This window comes from Martes martes, assembly GCF_963455335.1.
Source record: "Martes martes genome assembly, chromosome: 6".
NCBI classification, from domain to species: domain Eukaryota; kingdom Metazoa; phylum Chordata; class Mammalia; order Carnivora; family Mustelidae; genus Martes; species Martes martes.
This window is the reverse complement of record NC_137893.1, coordinates 90,309,825-90,328,422: the sequence shown is the minus strand read 5'-3', so window position 1 is coordinate 90,328,422 and position 18,598 is coordinate 90,309,825. Positions and strand designations below refer to the sequence as shown.

The following is an 18,598-nucleotide window of genomic DNA, read 5'->3' as shown; positions in this document are numbered from 1 at the left end:
AAAGGAGGAGATTAGGAGGGAATCCACAGATAAAAAGACTGAAAATGCATTTCAAGTAAGCTTTTTAAATATTATCTAAGGATCTGATACATCTAAAGGGTGATAAAACTATAAAGATACCCCAAATCGTGATTACTGTGAAAGTCAGGGGAGCAGTCACCTTTGGAAAGAAGAAGGTGGCTGGGTAGAGGGAGTCCAGGGAGGGCTCCTAGGGTTGTTGCAAAGTTCTATTTTGCGATCTGGTTGGTGGATACAAAGATGTTTGCCTTCTAAAAATTAAGCTGTACATTTGGTTCGGTCGACTTTTCTACATCTGTGTTTTATTACGTGATTTAGAAAAAGTATATATTAGAAAGAAAAACCACCTCTAACACAGGGGTTAGGCTTTTTTCCCCAGAGGGCCAGATAGAAAATATTTTAGATTTTCCTGGCCAAGAGGCAACTCGAGGACAGGTAGGTACTTATAACCATTTAAAATGTAATTATTTTAAAAATGCGTAAGGATAAACGCGAGTATTGTGACACTGAGGGTCCACTATTCGCTGAATTCCGGATCTCAGGAGGCTCTCATCCGTGGAGCCCCATCACCCGCGACCCCATGTCCTCACTCGGTTCCGCTGGCGCCGCTCCTCTCCCCTGCTCCGCCACCGCTCCGCTCGACCTCCTTGTCTCTTAGCAACAGGAGGATGCAGACGCCACCCTCGCCTGGACCGGAGCTGGAGGGGGTGAGAGGAAGTACGCATGCGCACAGGGAGCTCCTGGCTCCACCCACTCGCTCAGTGAGAAAGGGGAGAGCCCAGGAACACCCAAGCCCTAAGACCCCGCCCCAAGCAAAAGTTTGTCTCCAGATTCTTCCCACGAGTTCTCTGTCACAGTCACTCAAGGTATGGTCTAGTAGGCTAGGAACAGCAACAGCATCACCTAGGAGCCTGCTAGATATATAGAATTTCGAGCTTACCCAGACCTACTGAATCAGTGTCTGCATTTTAAACAAGATCCCAGAAAATCCCTATGCATACTAAAGTTTGACAAGCATTGCTTTCACAATCCAAGTAAGGCAAAGCCATAAATAAATACATAAAACTAGGAATACCTCTTATAGGTTGAACTTTTAACCTCGACACTGAAAGACAGCTTTTATGATGAGGAAGTTCCCAAAGCTGAGTTCCCTATGCTCAGTAAGGGTAAAAATTCCCTTGTGTCTCCTCTGACCATCAGTCCAGGACAGAATGCATCACTGACCTCAGGTTCCTGCTCTCAAAGCCAATAAGGAAATCAGGAAGGACCATTTCCATTCCCAGATTAAGGGCATCGCTTCTCAAGAATAAGGTGAAAAGAGAAGGCTCAAAGAATGGGCATCTTGGACCTGCCAAGATAAGTAAGTCAAACAACACAAGGGCAGTCTCAGACCCAGGGAGGGCAGCACCCAAACCCAGCTGAACAGCTTCCAGGAAACAGATTCAGTTTGCATTTTAAACCCCAAAATGAAATTCTTTTAAGATTTTATTTATTTATTTATTTATTTGAGAGAAAGAGAGAGCGCACAAGCAGAGGGAGGGACAAAGGGAGGGATAGAGCAGACTCCCCTCTGAGCAGAGAGCCTGACTTGGGGCTCAATCTCAGGACCCCAAGATCATGGCCTGAATTGAAGGCAGACGCTTAACAACTGAGCCACCCAGGTGCTCCCCCCGCCCCCCAAAATGAAAGTTTTACAAATACTAAGAAAGATGGTACGTACTACTGAGAGAAGTTCCCAGGTCAGTAACTTCCCAGTCTGGTGAGTTCTCTCCATGCATATCTATCCTGAGAAACTGCAGACCTTAAGTTTCACTTCCTCATCCGAGGACAGTGGCAAATCAGAACAGATACATCGCAATCCTAAAAGAACCACTTGGCTTCCCTGGGGAAAAAAGGAACTGACTTAGCAGAGAATACCACATTTAAAGAAAAGAAAATAATCATTTTTTAATGGCAGGGACAAAATAGTAAGATGGAGGAAAAATTCTTCTTTAATCAGAGAACAACTCAAACAAATGCATTTCTAAAAATACACGATACATGCTTTAATATGGACGAAGCTTGGAAACATTATGCTAAGTAAACCAGGTACAAAGGACTTATATTGTGTTATTCCATTTATATGAAATGTTCAGAATAGGCAAATCAACAGAGACAAAAAGTAGATTAGAATTGCCTAGGGCTGAGAGGGCTGGGGGGATTGGTTTACTGCTAAAGGGTATGAGGTCTCTTTTGGGGTGATGAAAGTGTTGTGAAAGTGATTATGGTAACAGATAAGGACTCTGTGAACCTACTGAAAGTCACTGAATTGTACACATTAAATGGGTGAATTGGAGGGTATGTGAATTATATTTCAATTAAGCTGTTTGGGAAAAAAAATCCATGGCTCCACACTAGATCCATGTTAGTCTAAAAACACAGAGTTCCTGGGGGCACGTAGGTGGCTGTTGGTTAAGTGTCCGACACTTGGTTTTGGCTCGGGTCATGATCTCAGGGTCATGAGAATAAGCACCCAGTCAGGCTCTGCGGTCAGCATGGAGTCAGCTAAAGATTCTTTCCTCCTCCTTCCCACTTTCCCTCTGCTTCTCCCCTCACCTTGCTTATGCTCTCTCTTTAAAATAAATAAACAAAATCTTTAAAAACACGGAGTTCCTGGGGCACCTGGGTGGCTCAGTGGGTTAAAGCCTCTGCCTTCAGCTCAGGTCATGATCCCAAGGTCCTGGGATCCAGCCCTGCATTGGGCTCTCTGCTCAGCGGGGAGCCTGCTTCCTCCTCTCTGCCTGTCTCTCTGCCACCTTGTGATCTCTGTCTGTCAAATAAATAAATAAATAAATTAATAAATAAAAAACAAAAAAAACCCCACGGAGTTCCTACTATAATACAAAAAGTTTCTAGAAAAAAAAAATCTGAAAAAGAAAGAAAGTTGACATCAGAGGCCCCAGCTAGATTTCTCGAGCAAAACACTCCCATCTCAGTTTGGGGAAGAATTTCACAGTCTAGTCTCAAGATCATCAATCTCACAGAAATCCCCATCTGGCTTTGGGTTCCTGTTCCAAAAACATTGGAAAAGCCAAAACAGGCGAAACGCACTTTCAAAACAACTCTTTTAATTTACGTGGGCAAGGGAAGAAACAGAGGATCACGGGATCGATGCTATGTGCTCTGTCAGAATACAAGGCTGACAATTCACTATTGCTATAGAAACTCAAGTCCAGAAAAGACTAAACATTTCCCAAGGAAACCATGTTTCAAAAGTCCCTAAATAACATAACTCATAAAGAATGACCAAAAGAGCCCACAGGGATGACTGAGACCTTGTAGGTGAACACACTGATTTCAGCTCTGCTGTCTCTCTTGAGCTTCAACCTTGGCAATGTCTCTTCTTAACCTGCTTAATTTCCCAAACCCAGAGCAGAGGTTATCATGAGAAGCCCCATGAGGACTCCGGCTGCACCCACAAGGGCCTATGTTGGCATCATGGTCATGGCTGTTACCATAGAGATAAAGACAGAAGCAGGAGGTGGATCTCTCTTACCCTAACGCAAAGCACACAAAACCCTAGGGCATTGGGAAGCCGAGAGAGACAGAAATCCCTGCAGCTGTTGGTCAACAGCTTCATCTTGCGCTGACAACCTGGATTCTCTCTAATCCCCAGGCAAATTAAAAGACCAAATGTTATTATGCAATTAATAATGGAGCAGATGCTGTTTGGCTTCAGTCCCCCCTAGACTCCTGTTCCAAAGGGCCTGCTTCTGTCCCTTAGAACAAAATGGTCATTTCCAATGCCAAGGACAAAGGGCATTGGCAAGTGTGTAGAACAATGCCTGGCACATAGTTTGTAATCAATATATATATATATATATTTTAAGTATATATATATATATATTTATTTACTTAAGAGAGAGAGTGATCGAGTGATCGAGAGAGAGAAAGAGAGAGAGAAGGAGCAGGGGGAGGGAGAGGGAAATGCACACTCCCGCCAAGCAGGAAGCCCTACATGGGACTCAATCCCAGGATCCCCAGATCATCACCTGAGCCGAAGACAGACGCTTGACCCACCGAGCCATCCAGGTGCCTTATTGAATGCTTCTTTTTTTAATTTTTTTAAAAAGATTTTACTTACTTATTTGACAGAGATCACAAGTAGGCAGAGAGGCAGGCAGAGAGAGAGGGGGAAGCAGGCCCCAGCTGAGCAGAGAGCCCGATGCGGGGCTTGATCCTAGGACCCTAAAGTCCTGATCTAAGCCAAAGGCAGAGGCTTAACCCACTGAGCCACCCAGGCACCCCTACTGAATGCTCCTTGAATGAATGCTGATATTACCTCTCTTGGCACTCTGCCTTCTTCCCTCAGCCCGGAAACACAAACACACACACACGTGCAGACACATGAAGTTGAATCCATGTCTGTTCACTGCAACTCCAACTGTAACCTTGCAAAATTAGTAAAGATAACAATTACTACTACAATATAGATTTCTGGAGAGCAAGGATTTTTGTTAAAGTTGTGACTAATATACCTTAAGGGCCTAAAACAATGCCTAGCACTAGTAGGCTCTAAGCGAATATTTGTTTAATGACTAATGAATTAAGGGCCTACTAGGTGTCAGGCAGCTGTGCTAGCTAAACCTAATCCCGCTTAAGTCCCCTTCCCAATCACTCTACCTGGGCAGTAGAGTCCTCCTACCGCCAGGGACCGCTGTAAAAACCGAGCAGCTTCCTTTCCAAGTCACCGTCTATCTCCGCGGTACCCTTTGACCCCGTGAAGTCACTGCCCCGAGTTAAGATGGCGGTATCGACGGCAGCCGCCGCCGGGCGACTGAGGCGGGCCATTCGAAGGTCGCCCCTATGGGGGAGCCCCAGCCGTCAGCCGCTCTCATCGGAGCCCCCTCCAGCCCAGGCCACGGCCGTACGGGACGCTTTCCTGAACTTCTTTCGGGACCGCCATGGCCACCGGCTGGTGCCGTCCGCTTCCGTACGGCCCCGTGGCGACCCCAGTTTGCTTTTCGTCAATGCCGGCATGAACCAGGTAAGGGCTGAGCCACCCTTATCGGGGGCGGAGTTTGTCATTTCCCACCCCACCCACCCTCCCCGGGAGAAAGGCGCCGCGGGATTGGGCTAAAGAAGAGAGGCAGAGCTCATGTCTTCTGGGGAAGGGGCCGTTCGTGATTGGGCTAAGTGATTGGGGACACGAGTTTGGGCTTGGGGAAGGCTCCACTTGGAAACTTCAGGGTTTGGGTTGAGTTTTAGGTCCAAGAATGTAGGCTGTGTGGGACGCCTGGGTGGCTCAGTGGGTTAAGCCTCTGCCTTCAGCTCGGGTCATGATCTCGGGGTCTGGGGATCGAGCCCCGCATTGGACTCTCCGCTCGGTGGGGAGCTTGCTCCCTCTCTCTCTGCCTGGCTCTCTGCCTACTTGTGATCTCTCTCTCAGTTAGAAGAAAAAAAAAAAAAAAGAGTGGAGGGTGTGGGCTTTTATGGGGGCAGACTGGTGGGGGAAGTCTGGCTTCATTTATTCATGCTTTAAATAAAGGTAACTAATAATTAGTATGTGCTAGACTGTGTTCTCTAAGCTTTTGACTTTGAGCACCATTTACCCTCTGAATTTGTCTTCATCTGTAAAATGGGCAAGGAAGGGGAGTATGTTAACCTTAGAGGCTGTTAAAAGCTGACTTGTGAGACCTGCCCTGTGGTCTCAGTTTCATACCCTGAGGTTATGGGGTGTGGTTTGGAAAAGCTGAAATGGAGGATGAAGCCATTCAGTGCCCTGTTACCAGCCCTCTTTTACCTTGCCTAGTTCACTAGCAGAGGGTCTGTTTCATGATTTATCTACCCCTTGTCTGTTCCACACACACACCGGAGATGGGTACTTCCAGGCTCCCAGATTGCCCCGTTGGCCAAGACCACACTGCACTTTGAGGGGAACAGTAAGCCTTCTGTCTGAACACCCCACTCCCCACCTCTCCTTTCTGCTACGGAATGAGAACTGAGATCTTCATGTGTTTCCAGTTCAAGCCAATCTTTCTGGGCACTGTGAATCCACGAAGCGAGATGGCAGGTTTCCGACGTGTGGCAAACAGCCAGAAGTGTGTGAGGGCTGGAGGACGCCACAGCGACTTGGAAGATGTGGGCCGAGACCTTTCCCATCATACCTTCTTCGAGATGCTCGGCAATTGGGCTTTTGGGGGTGAATATTTTAAAGTGAGTCTCCAGGAAGCCCTGGATTTAAGAAAGGGTCAGTAGTCAACTAAGAAGAGGCTGGAGATTAGTCCTATCTCCATTCTTAGTGTCTGCTTAGACGGACTCACACCGGACACAGAGGTGAAGTGCTAGGTGAACATGTATGGTAGGAATGTGTTTCACTTCTGTATTGGATTGTAAGCTCTTTGAGGGCCAGGACTGTGCTTCTTGCCTAATGGCTAATCCGTAATTGTATGAATAAATGGTCAGGCAGAAATACTAAAATGCAGGAGTTAGAAATCAGCCCATCCTAGGGTGGAAAGACAATTTCATGAAAAGGATGGGACTTGGAAGAAAGGATTTAGAGGACGGGAAGGAGCTTCCTGGGCAGGGAAAAAAGAAAAGAAAATTCAAGCAGAAATGGTCCAGGTTTGTTCTGGAAACAAGGTGGGCAGTGGAATTTTGTCTTAAGCTGAGGGCTGAAACTCATGTGGCTTGATTGGCACTTCAGTGGGGCCCTCTTCTCACCATGTTCCTCTTCCCACCCCATGTGGGTTTCCCCTGCAGGAGGAGGCTTGCAGCATGGCCTGGGAGCTACTGACTCAGGTCTATGGGATCCCTGAGGACAGGCTCTGGGTCTCCTACTTTGGTGGTGACCCCAAGGCGGGGTTGGACCCAGACCTGGAGAGCAGGGACATCTGGCTCAGCTTAGGGTAAGTTTGCCTCTGCCCATTATGTCAACTTCTGGAGGGCAAGAGGACTGGCAAATAGTACCAGCATCAGTCCTCAGAATCTCAGCGAATCCTAGGAGACTGGAGTCAGCCCTATTTGTCCTCTTGCTGAGCTTAATGGAGAGGCTTTCATGGCCAAGAGGGTTCTGGCTCTCAGGTTTGTCTGTCTCCCTACCACTCGCTTGGCTTTCTTCTCAGGGTGCCTACCAGCCATGTGCTTTCCTTTGGACCCCAAGAGAACTTCTGGGAGATGGGGTACACTGGCCCTTGTGGACCCTGTACTGAGATCCACTATGACCTCGCTAATAGAGTGGGAGCCCCCCAACTGGTGGAGCTTTGGAATCTGGTCTTCATTCAACACAACAGGTAATAGGGGCTGAAGCGGGAGGGAAATCCCTGGCCATAAATGGAAAAGGTAGCAGTCAGGAGACTTTGATCCATTTCTTACAAGAAAACCCAAACACTTAAATGGTGCTTTCTGTGTGCCAAGCACATTTCTAAGTACTTTTCAGATAATAACTGATTTAACCCTAGTCTATGCTCATAACAGTTTATTTATTTACTTAGAGAGTGGGAGAGCACAAAGGAGCAGGGGGCAGTGCAGAGAGAGAGAGAGAATCCCAAGCAGCCTCTCTCCTCAGCACAGAACCCAATGCAGGACCTGATCCCATGACCCCAAGATCATGACCCGAGCTGAAACCAAGAGTCAGATGCCCAACCAACTATGCTCCTAACGATTTTAACTAGTCACTGCTGCTCTCAGGCCTCGGCTCTTTTATCACATGCTGAAGCTGAGGTTCATGATCTCTTAAGATTTTCTTCCGGCCTTGACCTGTCTCTTTCTCAGGGCAAAGAATTCTGTCCCAGAAAGGGGATGTGTGGATTCCAGCAAGGGCCCAAGCAAGGGTGAGGGTGGAGATCACCCTTTACGAGAAAGTGCATACAAGAACTAAGGCCATCACTGTCTGCCTTTGGTGGGGAGGGGTGGAAACTGCCTTCTGGTTCCTCCCACTGTCAGCCCCCTCTCATTCCTCCCCTGCACTTGGGCATCTGCCTCACTCCTGTAATCCTGTGTGGGGCCTCACCTTGCACACCCTTCCCTGGCCAGAGAGGCAGATGGAAGCCTGCAGCCCCTGCCCCAGCGGCACGTGGACACAGGAATGGGCCTGGAAAGGCTGGTGGCCGTGCTGCAAGGCACACGCTCCACCTACGACACTGACCTCTTTTCCCCACTGCTCGAGGCCATACACCAGGTGAGCCTGCCTCTTCCTTCCAGCTTTGGCTTTCCATCTTTATTGAGAACTCTGCATAAACAATGACCGATCAAGGATACCAGAGTCAAAAATGAGGTTGGGCTTCATGTTTATTACCTGATATTGCCCCTAACTCCTTCCTTCCTTCATTTATTCAAAAAATATGTGTTGAGTGCCTCCTGTGGGCGAAGTCCTTTGTGCTTGGTACGGCAGAACAGCAGTGAACGGAAAAGAGATCATGGAGATTACATTGTAGCCTAAGAGATAAATAATAAGTAAATGTATTTAAGAACAAGATGGCAGATTTAAACAAGAATGCAGATTGTAATCTGGCAGTAAACATGGGTGATAGTAACTAGGAGGGGGTTGGGTACAGAGGGCTCTTAGACCAGGTGTTTGGGGAAGGCTCACCAAGGACATGATCTCTGAGCTGGATCCTGAAAGAGGAGGAGCCAGCCACAGGAAGCTCATTTCAGGTAGAGGGGACAGCAGGTACCAAGGCCCTGAGGCAGGAAAGGAACACAAAAGTGGCCAGCTAACTAAAGAAGAGTCACATGGGATATAGCTGGAGAATGTGTCCCTGAGATTTCACTGTCTAACAAACCACCTAACACTTTGTAGTTTAAAGTAACAACCAGTTAGTTCGTGTATAAGCCTGTGGGCTAGCAAGGTTGGCTGGGCTTTGTCGGGTCATTCTTTTGGTTTTCTTGAGTTCATTCATACATCTGTAGTCAGCTGCGAAGCAGTTCTACTTCTGAGGATCAGGTGGCTGGCTGGCTGGCTGTTTGGGGCAACGCGGCAGACCAAGCTGTGTCAAGCAGCAGGCTAGCTGGGGCTTGTTCACATCACATCACAGCTCAGCAAGGTTCTAAGAAGAGCAGGCACACACGAGGCCTCTTGAGGCCTAGGCTCAGAGCAGTGTTAGCTCCACCTCATTCTGTTGGCCGAAGCAAGTCACAAGGCTAGCCCAGGTTCAAAGGTTAGAGAAACAGATTCTGTCCCTGGATGGGAAGCAGCTGCAGTCACTCTGTAAAGTGGCACACACATGGAAAAGGAAAGGATTGTGGCCCTTTTTGCAGACAATCTACCATACAAAGGAAGGCTGGAGTCAAACCTTGTGGGGCCTTGAAGTCCAAAGTGGGGCTTTTCTAAGTGTGGTGAGAATTGTTCTGAGGCGGGGCAGGCCATTCTTGTTGCCCTGTGGAGGGTGGGCTGGAGGGAGACCTGAGAAGATGCTAAGAAGCCAACTGGGAAGCTAGTTCATCGTCCAGAGAAGAGACAACAGGGCAGGGCTTAGGCTGGTAGCTGTGGAAGTGGAAAAGAGTAATTGATTGGAAAGATCTCACAGACGTAGGAGAAAAAGGCCCCAGTGATGGATGGGATGGGATGGGGAAATAAAAGTCAAGGCCTGCTTCTGAGTTTTTGAGTGGAGTAGCATGGTGAATGGGAGGACTGTTCATGGGGTAAGGGTGGGGTGGGCAGGAGGGAAGCACCACCAAGATACAGATTTGGAGCTCTAGGTGTAGAGCTGGATGGACCAGGCATCTGATTCCAAGCACTTCCATGTAGGCACAGCTTACAACTTACACCCTCCCTCCTTGTCCCCCACAGAGGTTGGAGGAGTGGGTGTGGGCCATGGAGAGCGCCTGAGCTCAGGCAGGCCAGATTCAGATCTCAGATCTGCTCCAGTGCGATGCGATATGATGCATGGCCTTGTGGCATTCATCTAGCTCCTCTGAGCCTCTGTTTCCTCTTTTTAAAAAGAGGCCAGTAATACCAGAGCAGGATGTTTTGGATATTAGACAACACGTCATTCAAGCACCCACCCATTCTGATAGCAGAAATTCAGTACATGATCACAGCCGTGATCATTGTTATTGCTGAATGTGGCCCCGGCGGGACAGGGAGCAGCTCCCTTTCATGTCGGAAGCTTCTCCATGTTCCAGATGTGATCGGCTTTAGGGGATAGGGCAGATGCTCTGGTGCTGATGAAGAGTACCCCACCTGGGCCACATTGGGCAGGGCCAGCAGCCACATCTCCTTGTCTCCCACTTGCCAGGGTTGCGGGGCACCCCCTTACTTGGGCCGGGTAGGAGCAGCCGACGAGGGGCGCACAGACATGGCATACCGCGTGGTGGCCGACCACATCCGCACGCTCAGTATCTGCATCGCTGATGGCGTCTACCCTGGAATGTCAGGTGCCCCGTGAGTCTGGAAGGGCTGCAGGGAGAGGTGTGTGCTTCTGGGGGATTGCAGGGGAGTGGAAGGAAGGAGATGGAGAGGTGGGTCAGGTTGAGATGGCAGGAGGAGTGGGGGAAGGGTGAGGGCTCCAGATAGAGAGCACACACTCTGGACCTTGCCCTCCCCACTTTCCATAGTGCTGACCAAGGGAGGCTGGGGGTTCATAGCTGGCCTCTGAACCCCTCTAGGCTGGTTCTCCGTCGGATCCTCCGTCGAGCTGTGCGCTTCTCTACAGAGGTGTTGCGAGCACCGCCTGGCCTCCTCAGCAGCCTGGTGCCCATCGTGGTGGAAACACTGGTGAGGGCAGAGCTTACCCTTCTGAGCCTCCATGGGTGCTCGGGAAGCTTGCAGCTGAGCCCAAACAGTGCCCCCAGCCTAGGCTCCCTACCCTAAATGTCCAGGCCAGGTCCTGTGAGGCTGAGAAAGCTGGGATTGCATACAAGAAGTGGGGACCGCTCAGGAGGTCTCCTTGCCTGGGCAGCTGAGCCTTTGAGTTTGGGACCCACTTCCTCCTGTATTCCCTATTTGGCTCCATTCCCCTTCCTTCGATCTGAGCTGAGTTCCCCAGGCAGGTGTCCTCAGGGAGGCCCAGGATGGGGAGGTACAGAATGGGTCAGTTGCCTTTCACACCTTCTCAACCCTCTACCTCCCTTAGGGGGACGCTTATCCAGAATTACAGAAGAACTCAGCCCAGGTACTGGCTTCAGATGGGAGGGAGGGGCCAGCAAGACGGGGTGGAAAGCGGCTCTCCTTCAGAGGAGGTCTAACTCTAGTCCCTCCCTGCCCTGGTTCAGATAGCCAACCTGGTATCAGAGGACGAGGCCGCCTTCCTGGCCTCCCTGCAGCGGGGTCGGCGGATCATTGACCGGACCCTAAGGCGCCTGGGGCCTGCTAAACTGTTCCCTGGTGAGTGAGGTGCCTGGCCAAGGTGTGACAGCCTCACGCAGGTGAGCTAGGGCAGGTAGAAGAGAGAGCTCGGGCAGTCCTGTGCCTAGCATCTACACCCTCCTTGCCCCATGTCCCTTTCCCTGCACTGTCTCCCAACACCCAGACCTCTCTGTGGCCAGATACCACCCTGAATCTCTCCACTTCCCCACTGCCCAGCTGGCCCTGCCTCCAGTCCCTGCTTCCCAAGGCTGGCTTCATGCCTGGAATGAGCTTCCCATGTCCTCTGAAATGACAGATGACAAAGGAGTACCCTGGGTTACCCTCAGCTCTGGCCTGACCCCTGTCCTGGACCTAGCAGGGGTAGGCAGGGGACACTTGTGCTTGGTACCTGGTAGCTTCTGTGTGCTTAGAAAGCCCTGGCCCTTACTGCTCCCGCATTCCTTTCCCTTTGGGCTATCCTGCCCCTCCCCCCCCAACACCCTTTGTCTTCCTTCCTCAAAGCTGAAGTGGCCTGGTCCTTATCGCTGTCTGGGAACCTGGGGCTCCCCCTGGACCTGCTAGAGTTGATGCTGGAGGAGAAAGGTGTGCAGCTGGACTCGGCTGGGCTAGCCCGACTGGCCCAGGAGGAGGCCCAGGTACAGGCTGGGGGACCCCCTCCCAGGGTTCTTTTGGGACAACCCGATCCCCGGCCCTGAGTTCCTGGGGGAAGAACTCTTAAGGACAATAGGAGGCTGAGGTGGGGTCTGTCCCCTCACCTCTGAATGACCCATAGCCTGGCGAGAATACAAGTGCAGTGGGCTGACCAGGAGCAGAAGGGGAGAGACCAGCATAGTGGCCTAGAGAGGGTACCTCCAAGGGCAGCGGTGGGTGAGGGGTGGGAGGGAGGCCTGATCCTGGGACCCTGCGTGAAGGCCTGTTCACTGACCAGCCCAGGGTCTAGCAGCCAGCCAAGCCCTGGCGGCTGCGGGGTCCACACAGCTGTGTGGCTGGGACAGGGCTCCGCGGAGGCTCAGGTCCCGTGGCACCATGCATGTGCCCCTTCCAAACGCATCTGCCCATCCCCCAGCACCAGTCACAGCAGGTGGAACCCGTTCAGGAGCAGGGACTGCAACTGAGTGTCCATGCACTGGGGGAGCTGCAGCGCCGAGGGGTGCCTCCAACGGATGACAGTCCCAAGTACAACTACTCCCTGCGACCCAGCGGGGGTTATGGTGAGAGGCTGGACAGACGCTGGTGGCCACAGGTGTACCTGGCGGTGACTGGGGAAGGAGCGCTGTGACAGGAAGGAGGGCGGCCATGGTTGCTCCCAGCCCTGCACGTTCCTGGGATAGCCCCCAGGGGTCGCTGTGGCATCTGAAAGGGCCCCGTCCTCTCCAGCCACATGCTTGTTGGCTTCAAGTAAAGCACTGACCCACATCCCAGGTCCCACACCCTGGCCTAGCACTGATAACGGTTCTTCTCCGTGGCAGAGTTCAGCACCTGTGAGGCCCAGGTGCTCCAGCTGTATACAGAGGATGGGACCGCCGTGGCTTCCGTGGGGAAGGGCCAGCGCTGTGGCCTCCTCTTGGACAAAACCAACTTCTACGCCGAACAGGGGGGTCAGGCTTCAGACCGAGGCTACCTAACGCGGGTGGACCAGGAGGTGAGACACACACACACACACACACACACACACGAGTGAATTTCTGCCCCCGGCAGGCCCAAGCTGGGAAGGGAGCCAAGGAGAGGGAAAAGCTATAAGCTGCCACTCCAGTGCCATGGCCCCTGCCCTTCCTCAGGATGTGCTGTTCCCAGTGGCCCGGGCCCAGGTCTGTGGAGGCTTCATCCTACATGAGGCTGTGGCCCCTGAGGACCTGAAGGTGGGGGACCAGGTGCAGCTCCACGTGGATGAGGTAAGAATCCCACTGCTGATACTCGGGATATCCTGCCGCTTCTCAACTCTCCTCATTCCCTAGCATCCTGGGTGACCAAAGTGTTTCAGGCCTGGCGTCTAGGCTGCATGAAGAAGCACACGGCCACCCACCTGCTCAGCTGGGCGCTGCGGCAGGCCCTGGGCCCTGGCACGGAGCAGCGAGGTTCCCATCTCAATCCCGAGCGCCTGCGCTTTGACGTGGCCACGCAGGTGAGCGGGCGCAGAAGGGCTTCAGGTGATGCGGCAGGCTTACAGGGAGGTAGTCAGGTGGGGGGGCAGGTGTTGGGGGTTCAGCCAGCCCAAGGACCTGGGCCTCCCATGGCTCAGTCACCGTGCAGCCATGGGGGGGGGGTGTCTTGCCCTCAGGCTCCTGGCGCACCAGGGAGGGGGCCGGCCAGACGGTGTCCAGAGCTCTCCTTTCACCTCCAGCCACCCAGCTTCCTTGTTCCTGCTGTCACCCAAGACCTTCTTGCTCCAACTGAGCTGCCCTCCCTCCCCTGCCACTCTGTCTCCCTTCCCTCCTCGCACATCAGGCTCTGTCCTTGCCCCCGTGCCCCCCCCCAATCCTGGGTTTCTCTTCTGTTGGGCTGCCCCTTGTTGGGTGCTCCCTCGGTACAGAAGAGCATGTTCGATTCTTCATCAACTTTTAGTGCCTAGTGAAAGGCCTGCAGTTCCCGGCAGGCCCTACTCTCAGGTGGCTTTCTGAGGAAAAGAACTGCCCGCTCCTTGAAGGCTGAGTGAGCTCTGCTCTGGCCTAGCCACTGTTTCAGCAGTGGAGGGTAGTCAGCCAGCTGACTGCTTTTTGCCATGTCAGTTACTGGCGTGGAGCTGACTTCCTCTCAGTCTGTTTTCCCCCACCCCATCAGGCTCCACTGACCTCACAGCAGCTCCGGGCAGTGGAGGGCACTGTGCGAGATGCTGTGGCACAGGACGAGCCAGTGTACATGGAGGACGTGGCCCTGGCATGCACTGCCCATGTCCCTGGCCTACGCTCTCTGGATGAGGTGAGCTGCTCGCCCCCCACCAGTGAAGATCACCTGCCCCCTACCTCCCCACACACAGGCTGGGTAACAGACTTGTCCCCTTCCACCCTCAGGTGTACCCAGATCCTGTGCGGGTGGTGTCAGTGGGGGTGCCTGTAGCCCATGCACTGGACCCGGGTTCCCGAGCTGCACTGCAGACCTCTGTGGAGCTGTGCTGTGGGACGTGAGTCACTCCTGCCTGCCTGCCTGCCTGCCCTCACCTGGGGCCCCAGGTCCTCACCATTCTCTGGTCTCTGGAGCCACAGGCCACTGGTTCAGAGCTGAGGCTGCTCTTTCCTGTGCCACCGTCCCCACCGACTTCCTTCTCTGTCCCCCTGGCCGCAGGCACCTGTTGCGCACGGGGGCTATAGGGGACCTGGTCATCGTTGGGGAGCGCCAGCTCACCAGGGGCACCACCCGCCTGCTGGCCATCACTGGGGAGCAGGCCCAGCAGGTTAGCATGCCAGCAGGGCCCGGGAGGCTGCTGGATGGGGGCATGGGGGCAAAAGGGGCCCATGCAGCTGACACTCTCAAGCAGGGGAATGCCGAGCAGCAGAAGCAGGGTTCGGACCTGTAAGCTGATAGGGCAGGGCCAGCTGCTGGCAGCTGCTGTGATTGGCCAGTGCTTTGAGTGGTCCTGATGGTTAAATATTTCTGATTTGGCCCCCACTGGCAATGGGTTGAGCCCCTATCCTGGGGAGGCAAGAGTAAGCCAAGCGGCCCTGAATATTCTGTTCCATCCCTGCAGGCCCGAGAGGTAGGCCAGAATCTGGCCCAGGAGGTTGAAGCAGCCACAGAGCGGCTGAGTCAGGGCAGCAAGGATGTGGTGGCGGCTCAGAGACTCTCCAAGGACATGGGACGACTTACCGATGTGAGGGTCACCCCCACCATGGACATGCTCCCCACCCTCTCCTGGCCCTCTTCCCTTCTCCATGCCCACCCCCCCGCCCAATCCTCCTCCTTCCCCAACTCCGAGTCTGTGGCTCAGGGAAGGACCCAGCTGATGGGCTTCTGGCCGTAGGCCGTGGACCTGGCCGTGATGCCCCAGTGGCAGCGTCGGGAGCTTCAGGCCACGCTGAAGGGGCTGCAGCGGCGTGCCAACACGGCTGTTCGGAAGCTGGAGCTGGAGCAGGTAAGAAGAGGTTCAGCTGACACACTCGGCATGGGTCAGAGCTGCTAGAGTGGCACACTGAGAAGCCTCCAGGCCTGGCAATGGGGGCGGAGTGGGCAGCTCCTCCCTCTCCTGCCCCCTGGGCACCATCACCAGGCCATCCTGCCACATCTCTCTGCCAAACTGTGCCTCTCCTTCAACTCCCAAGTCTGGCTCAGACTCTCCCTCCAGGAAGCGGACTGACTTGATTAAGCCATTCAACCCTCATTGCTCCTTGACTATAAATCTGCCTTCCTCCCGCCCCCTTTCATCCGTCTGGGCTCCAGCCTTAGACCTTGACCTTCAGTAGCATATTTGTGAGGGCCTGGAGCTCTGGCCAAAGGACAGAGGTGGAGGGGAGGGGAAGGACACAGAGCCCCTGGCACCTCTGTTCAAAGCCGAAGACCATTGCTGGGGGCAGGAATTTCTGGACTGGGGCTCACTGTGGAAGTTGGGGCCGGTTACCTTCCTGCCTAATGCCTGTGCCATCCTTCCTGCCCCCTCCCCCAGGCTGCACGGAAAACCCGGGAGCTGCTGCAGCGGCACTCACAGGGGCCCCTGATTGTGGACACAGTTGCCGCCGAGTCCCTCTCAGTGAGCGCTGGGGCTGGGGGTGGCCTCAGGGTTCAGAAGAGGGAGGAGAGTCCCGGGTGGGAGGCAGCTGGGAATCCAGAGAGCAGTGGGCTCACCATCTCCATCCCTTGCCCAGGTGCTGGTGAAGGTGGTGCGGCAGCTGTGTGAGCAGGTGCCCGGCACCTCTGTGCTCCTCCTCAGCCCCCAGCAGCTGGGGCATGTGCTATGTGCCTGTCAGGTGGCCCAGGTGAGGGATGGAGGAGAGGAACCTCCCCCACCCCCAACCCTTCCCAGTCCAGCCCTATGGTTCCCCACCCTTGATTCCTCCGAGGCAGGGTAGAAGGGATATATGGGGATACCCCAGGACGGCCATAGGGCCATCTCTTAGCCCTAACCACACCTCCTGACCAGAGAAGGTGCCATGAGCTCCCCTAATTACCGCCCTGCTCCAGACCACACATCCCTTGCAAACAAATAGCAGACATTCATTAACCTCCACACGTTCCCAAACCCCACCATCTCCTTACCTGATTCCCCTGCCATGCACCCAGCTAATCACCATGATGCCATTCTTAAGGGGAGATGGAGTGGATGGTGGCGGGCAGGAGTGCCCTGCATCACTGTCCCTTCTGCTTCTGTCCCCAGAGTGCCACGCCGGCCTTCACGGCAGAGGCCTGGGCCCTGGCAGTATGCAGCCACATGGGGGGCAAGGCCTGGGGCTCTCAGGTGGCGGCCCGGGGCACTGGAACCACCGCTGACCTGGAAGCTGTCCTCAGTACCGCACGAGCCTATGCCTTGGACCGGCTCCGACCCAGTTCACCCACGGACTCGCATAGACTACACAGACAGCAGACAGGCCCGGGCCAGGAGCCCTGAAGGAGTTGGCAGGACCTTCCTGGAGGCTGAAGCAAAGGACTGAAGGCGGAGGCCAAGCAGCTAAGCCCAGGAGGGCCACCTGGGGCTAGGCCCTGTGCGGACACAAGGAGATGGGGCTGTGGAAGGCAGAGTGGACCCAAAGATACACCCCCCTCTCACCGGATGAATGTGGAGCCACGACTGTCTTGGCTGTGATTGCTCATTAGAAAGTATTTTCACCAAGGGGCACCTGGGTGGCTCAGCCGGTTAAGCATCTCCCTTCAGCTCACATCATGATTCCAGGGTCCTGGGATCCAACCCCGCATCAGGCTCCCTGCTCAGTCAGGAACCTGCTTCTCCCTTTCCCTCTGCCTCTCTCCCTTGTGCTCTCTTTCTCTCTGTGTCAAATAAATAAATAAAATATTTTTATTTATTTGTTTGTTTGTTTATTTCACCAAGGCTAGGAATCTCTAGAAGTTCTTTTGCTTATAAACAAGAGCAGTTTTCCCCACCCAGCATCCACATCGGAGCCATCCTTGTCGCCCCTGCTGCTCAAAGGGCTTTCCATGCCAGCCTGTTCTGGGCACCCACAAGGGTCTCCCTGGCCACAGAGACCCAGACCTGCCCCATGAAAGTCACGACAGCAGGGCAGATCCTCTCTGGTGCCACTTGTTTCATTAACAGCAACTTCCCATTTTCATGAAGGGCCTATCAATAAAATGAGCAACAGGTACTGGTCAGTTGCTGAGAATGTGGTGAGAACCAAAGGCCTAAAACTTGCTGCACTTGTGGAAGCTTGCTGCTAGTGGGGAAATACACAATGAAGAGAAGGAAGCGGATGTCAGGCAGCGATGAGGTCTGCAGAGAAAGTGGGACGGGGATCAGGAGGTTGGGTGACTGTTGTTTCACTGGGAGGTGCCATCTGAGGGGAGGGTGTGAGCCACGAGGGTATCTGAGGGAGGACTGCCCCAGGCTGAGGGCACAGTGCAGAGGCCCTGCGGGGGAGGTGAGCAGGCACAGGGAGTGGTGGCAGGTGGTGGGGGTTCTGGAGAGCTGAGGGGTCAGAGGCACGTGATTCTTAAAGAAGTTGCACAGCACCTGCCCCAACCCCAAGCTGAAGCTGACTGAATGTGCCCAGCACCCAGCCAGACTCGGAGCTCCACCGCTGTTCCCAGATCTCTGTTGCTAGAGGAGGGAAAGGACCTCAAGGGATCCATCTCCAAGTCAAAGGCTCCCTGGTGACCAAGTTCTGGGGCCGTTTAGTTAAAACTATAAGCGCAAAGCATGGCTTCTGGCATGGTTTCTCATTCTAATTGCACCGGTGGAAAGGACTTGCAAGGGGGACCAGTCCCTGCCAGCATGGGATGCCGAGGATTCTGCTGGGGCTCCGATTGCTTGCTCAGCCTTGTGCGCTTGCAAAGCTGTACTTCCGGACCTCGTTTCCACACAAAAGTTACCAAGAAAGAACAGCCCTCCAGTCCAGGAGCCCTGTCCTGGCTCCCACTCCTCACCTTTCCCCAGAAAAGCCCATCTATTCCTAAACATGTCCCCCAGAACCAGAAAGCGCACCCCAGCCAACAGAGTTCGCGGTAACCACACATCGGCACGCCACGGAGACCCGGTGCACACGCGGGTATACTGCGCACATGCGCACTGGCCCTCAGCCCCGCCCCCTGGCGACGCGGGGCGTCCCTAACGACCGGCGCGGCACCGCGGGGGGCTTGCAGGAAGGTGAGTGCCCAAGCACCGAGAGTGGTTGAGGTGAACCCCGGAGGAGAGGA

The 18,598-nt window shown here is 53.7% G+C and overlaps 1 protein-coding gene across 3 annotated transcripts; it reads left to right on the top strand.

Moving 5' to 3' along the window:
- The first annotated feature begins 4,774 nt into the window (after positions 1 to 4,774).
- On the top strand, positions 4,775 to 17,549 carry AARS2 (alanyl-tRNA synthetase 2, mitochondrial). 3 transcript variants are annotated; one of them, XM_080807020.1, is made up of 22 exons: positions 4,775 to 5,044; positions 6,022 to 6,213; positions 6,760 to 6,905; positions 7,122 to 7,289; positions 8,032 to 8,176; positions 10,236 to 10,381; positions 10,606 to 10,714; positions 11,073 to 11,111; positions 11,212 to 11,323; positions 11,807 to 11,940; positions 12,372 to 12,516; positions 12,775 to 12,947; positions 13,084 to 13,197; positions 13,287 to 13,427; positions 14,084 to 14,221; positions 14,314 to 14,423; positions 14,585 to 14,693; positions 14,988 to 15,110; positions 15,261 to 15,371; positions 15,900 to 15,983; positions 16,099 to 16,209; positions 16,608 to 17,549. In XM_080807020.1, the coding sequence occupies exons 1-22, from the start codon at positions 4,802 to 4,804 to the stop codon at positions 16,836 to 16,838; spliced, it is 3,024 nt and encodes a 1,007-aa protein (XP_080663146.1). In that variant the 5' UTR covers positions 4,775 to 4,801; the 3' UTR covers positions 16,839 to 17,549. The 3 variants fall into 3 exon arrangements, with proteins under 3 accessions (XP_080663146.1, XP_080663144.1, XP_080663145.1); XM_080807018.1 differs by having other exon boundaries at positions 4,800 to 5,044; positions 10,555 to 10,714; XM_080807019.1 differs by lacking the exon at positions 4,775 to 5,044 and adding an exon at positions 5,124 to 5,193 and having other exon boundaries at positions 10,555 to 10,714.
- The last annotated feature ends 1,049 nt before the right edge of the window (positions 17,550 to 18,598 follow it).

Coding starts and splice junctions, on each gene's coding strand:
- AARS2 (XM_080807018.1), top strand. CDS start 4,802: ATGGCGGTATCGACGGCAGCCGCCGCCGGGCGACTGAGGCGGGCCATT. Junction 10,382..10,554: donor CCTGGAATGTCAGGTGCCCC/GTGAGTCTGGAA, acceptor CACTTTCCATAG/TGCTGACCAAGGGAGGCTGG. Junction 11,324..11,806: donor GCCTGCTAAACTGTTCCCTG/GTGAGTGAGGTG, acceptor CCTTCCTCAAAG/CTGAAGTGGCCTGGTCCTTA.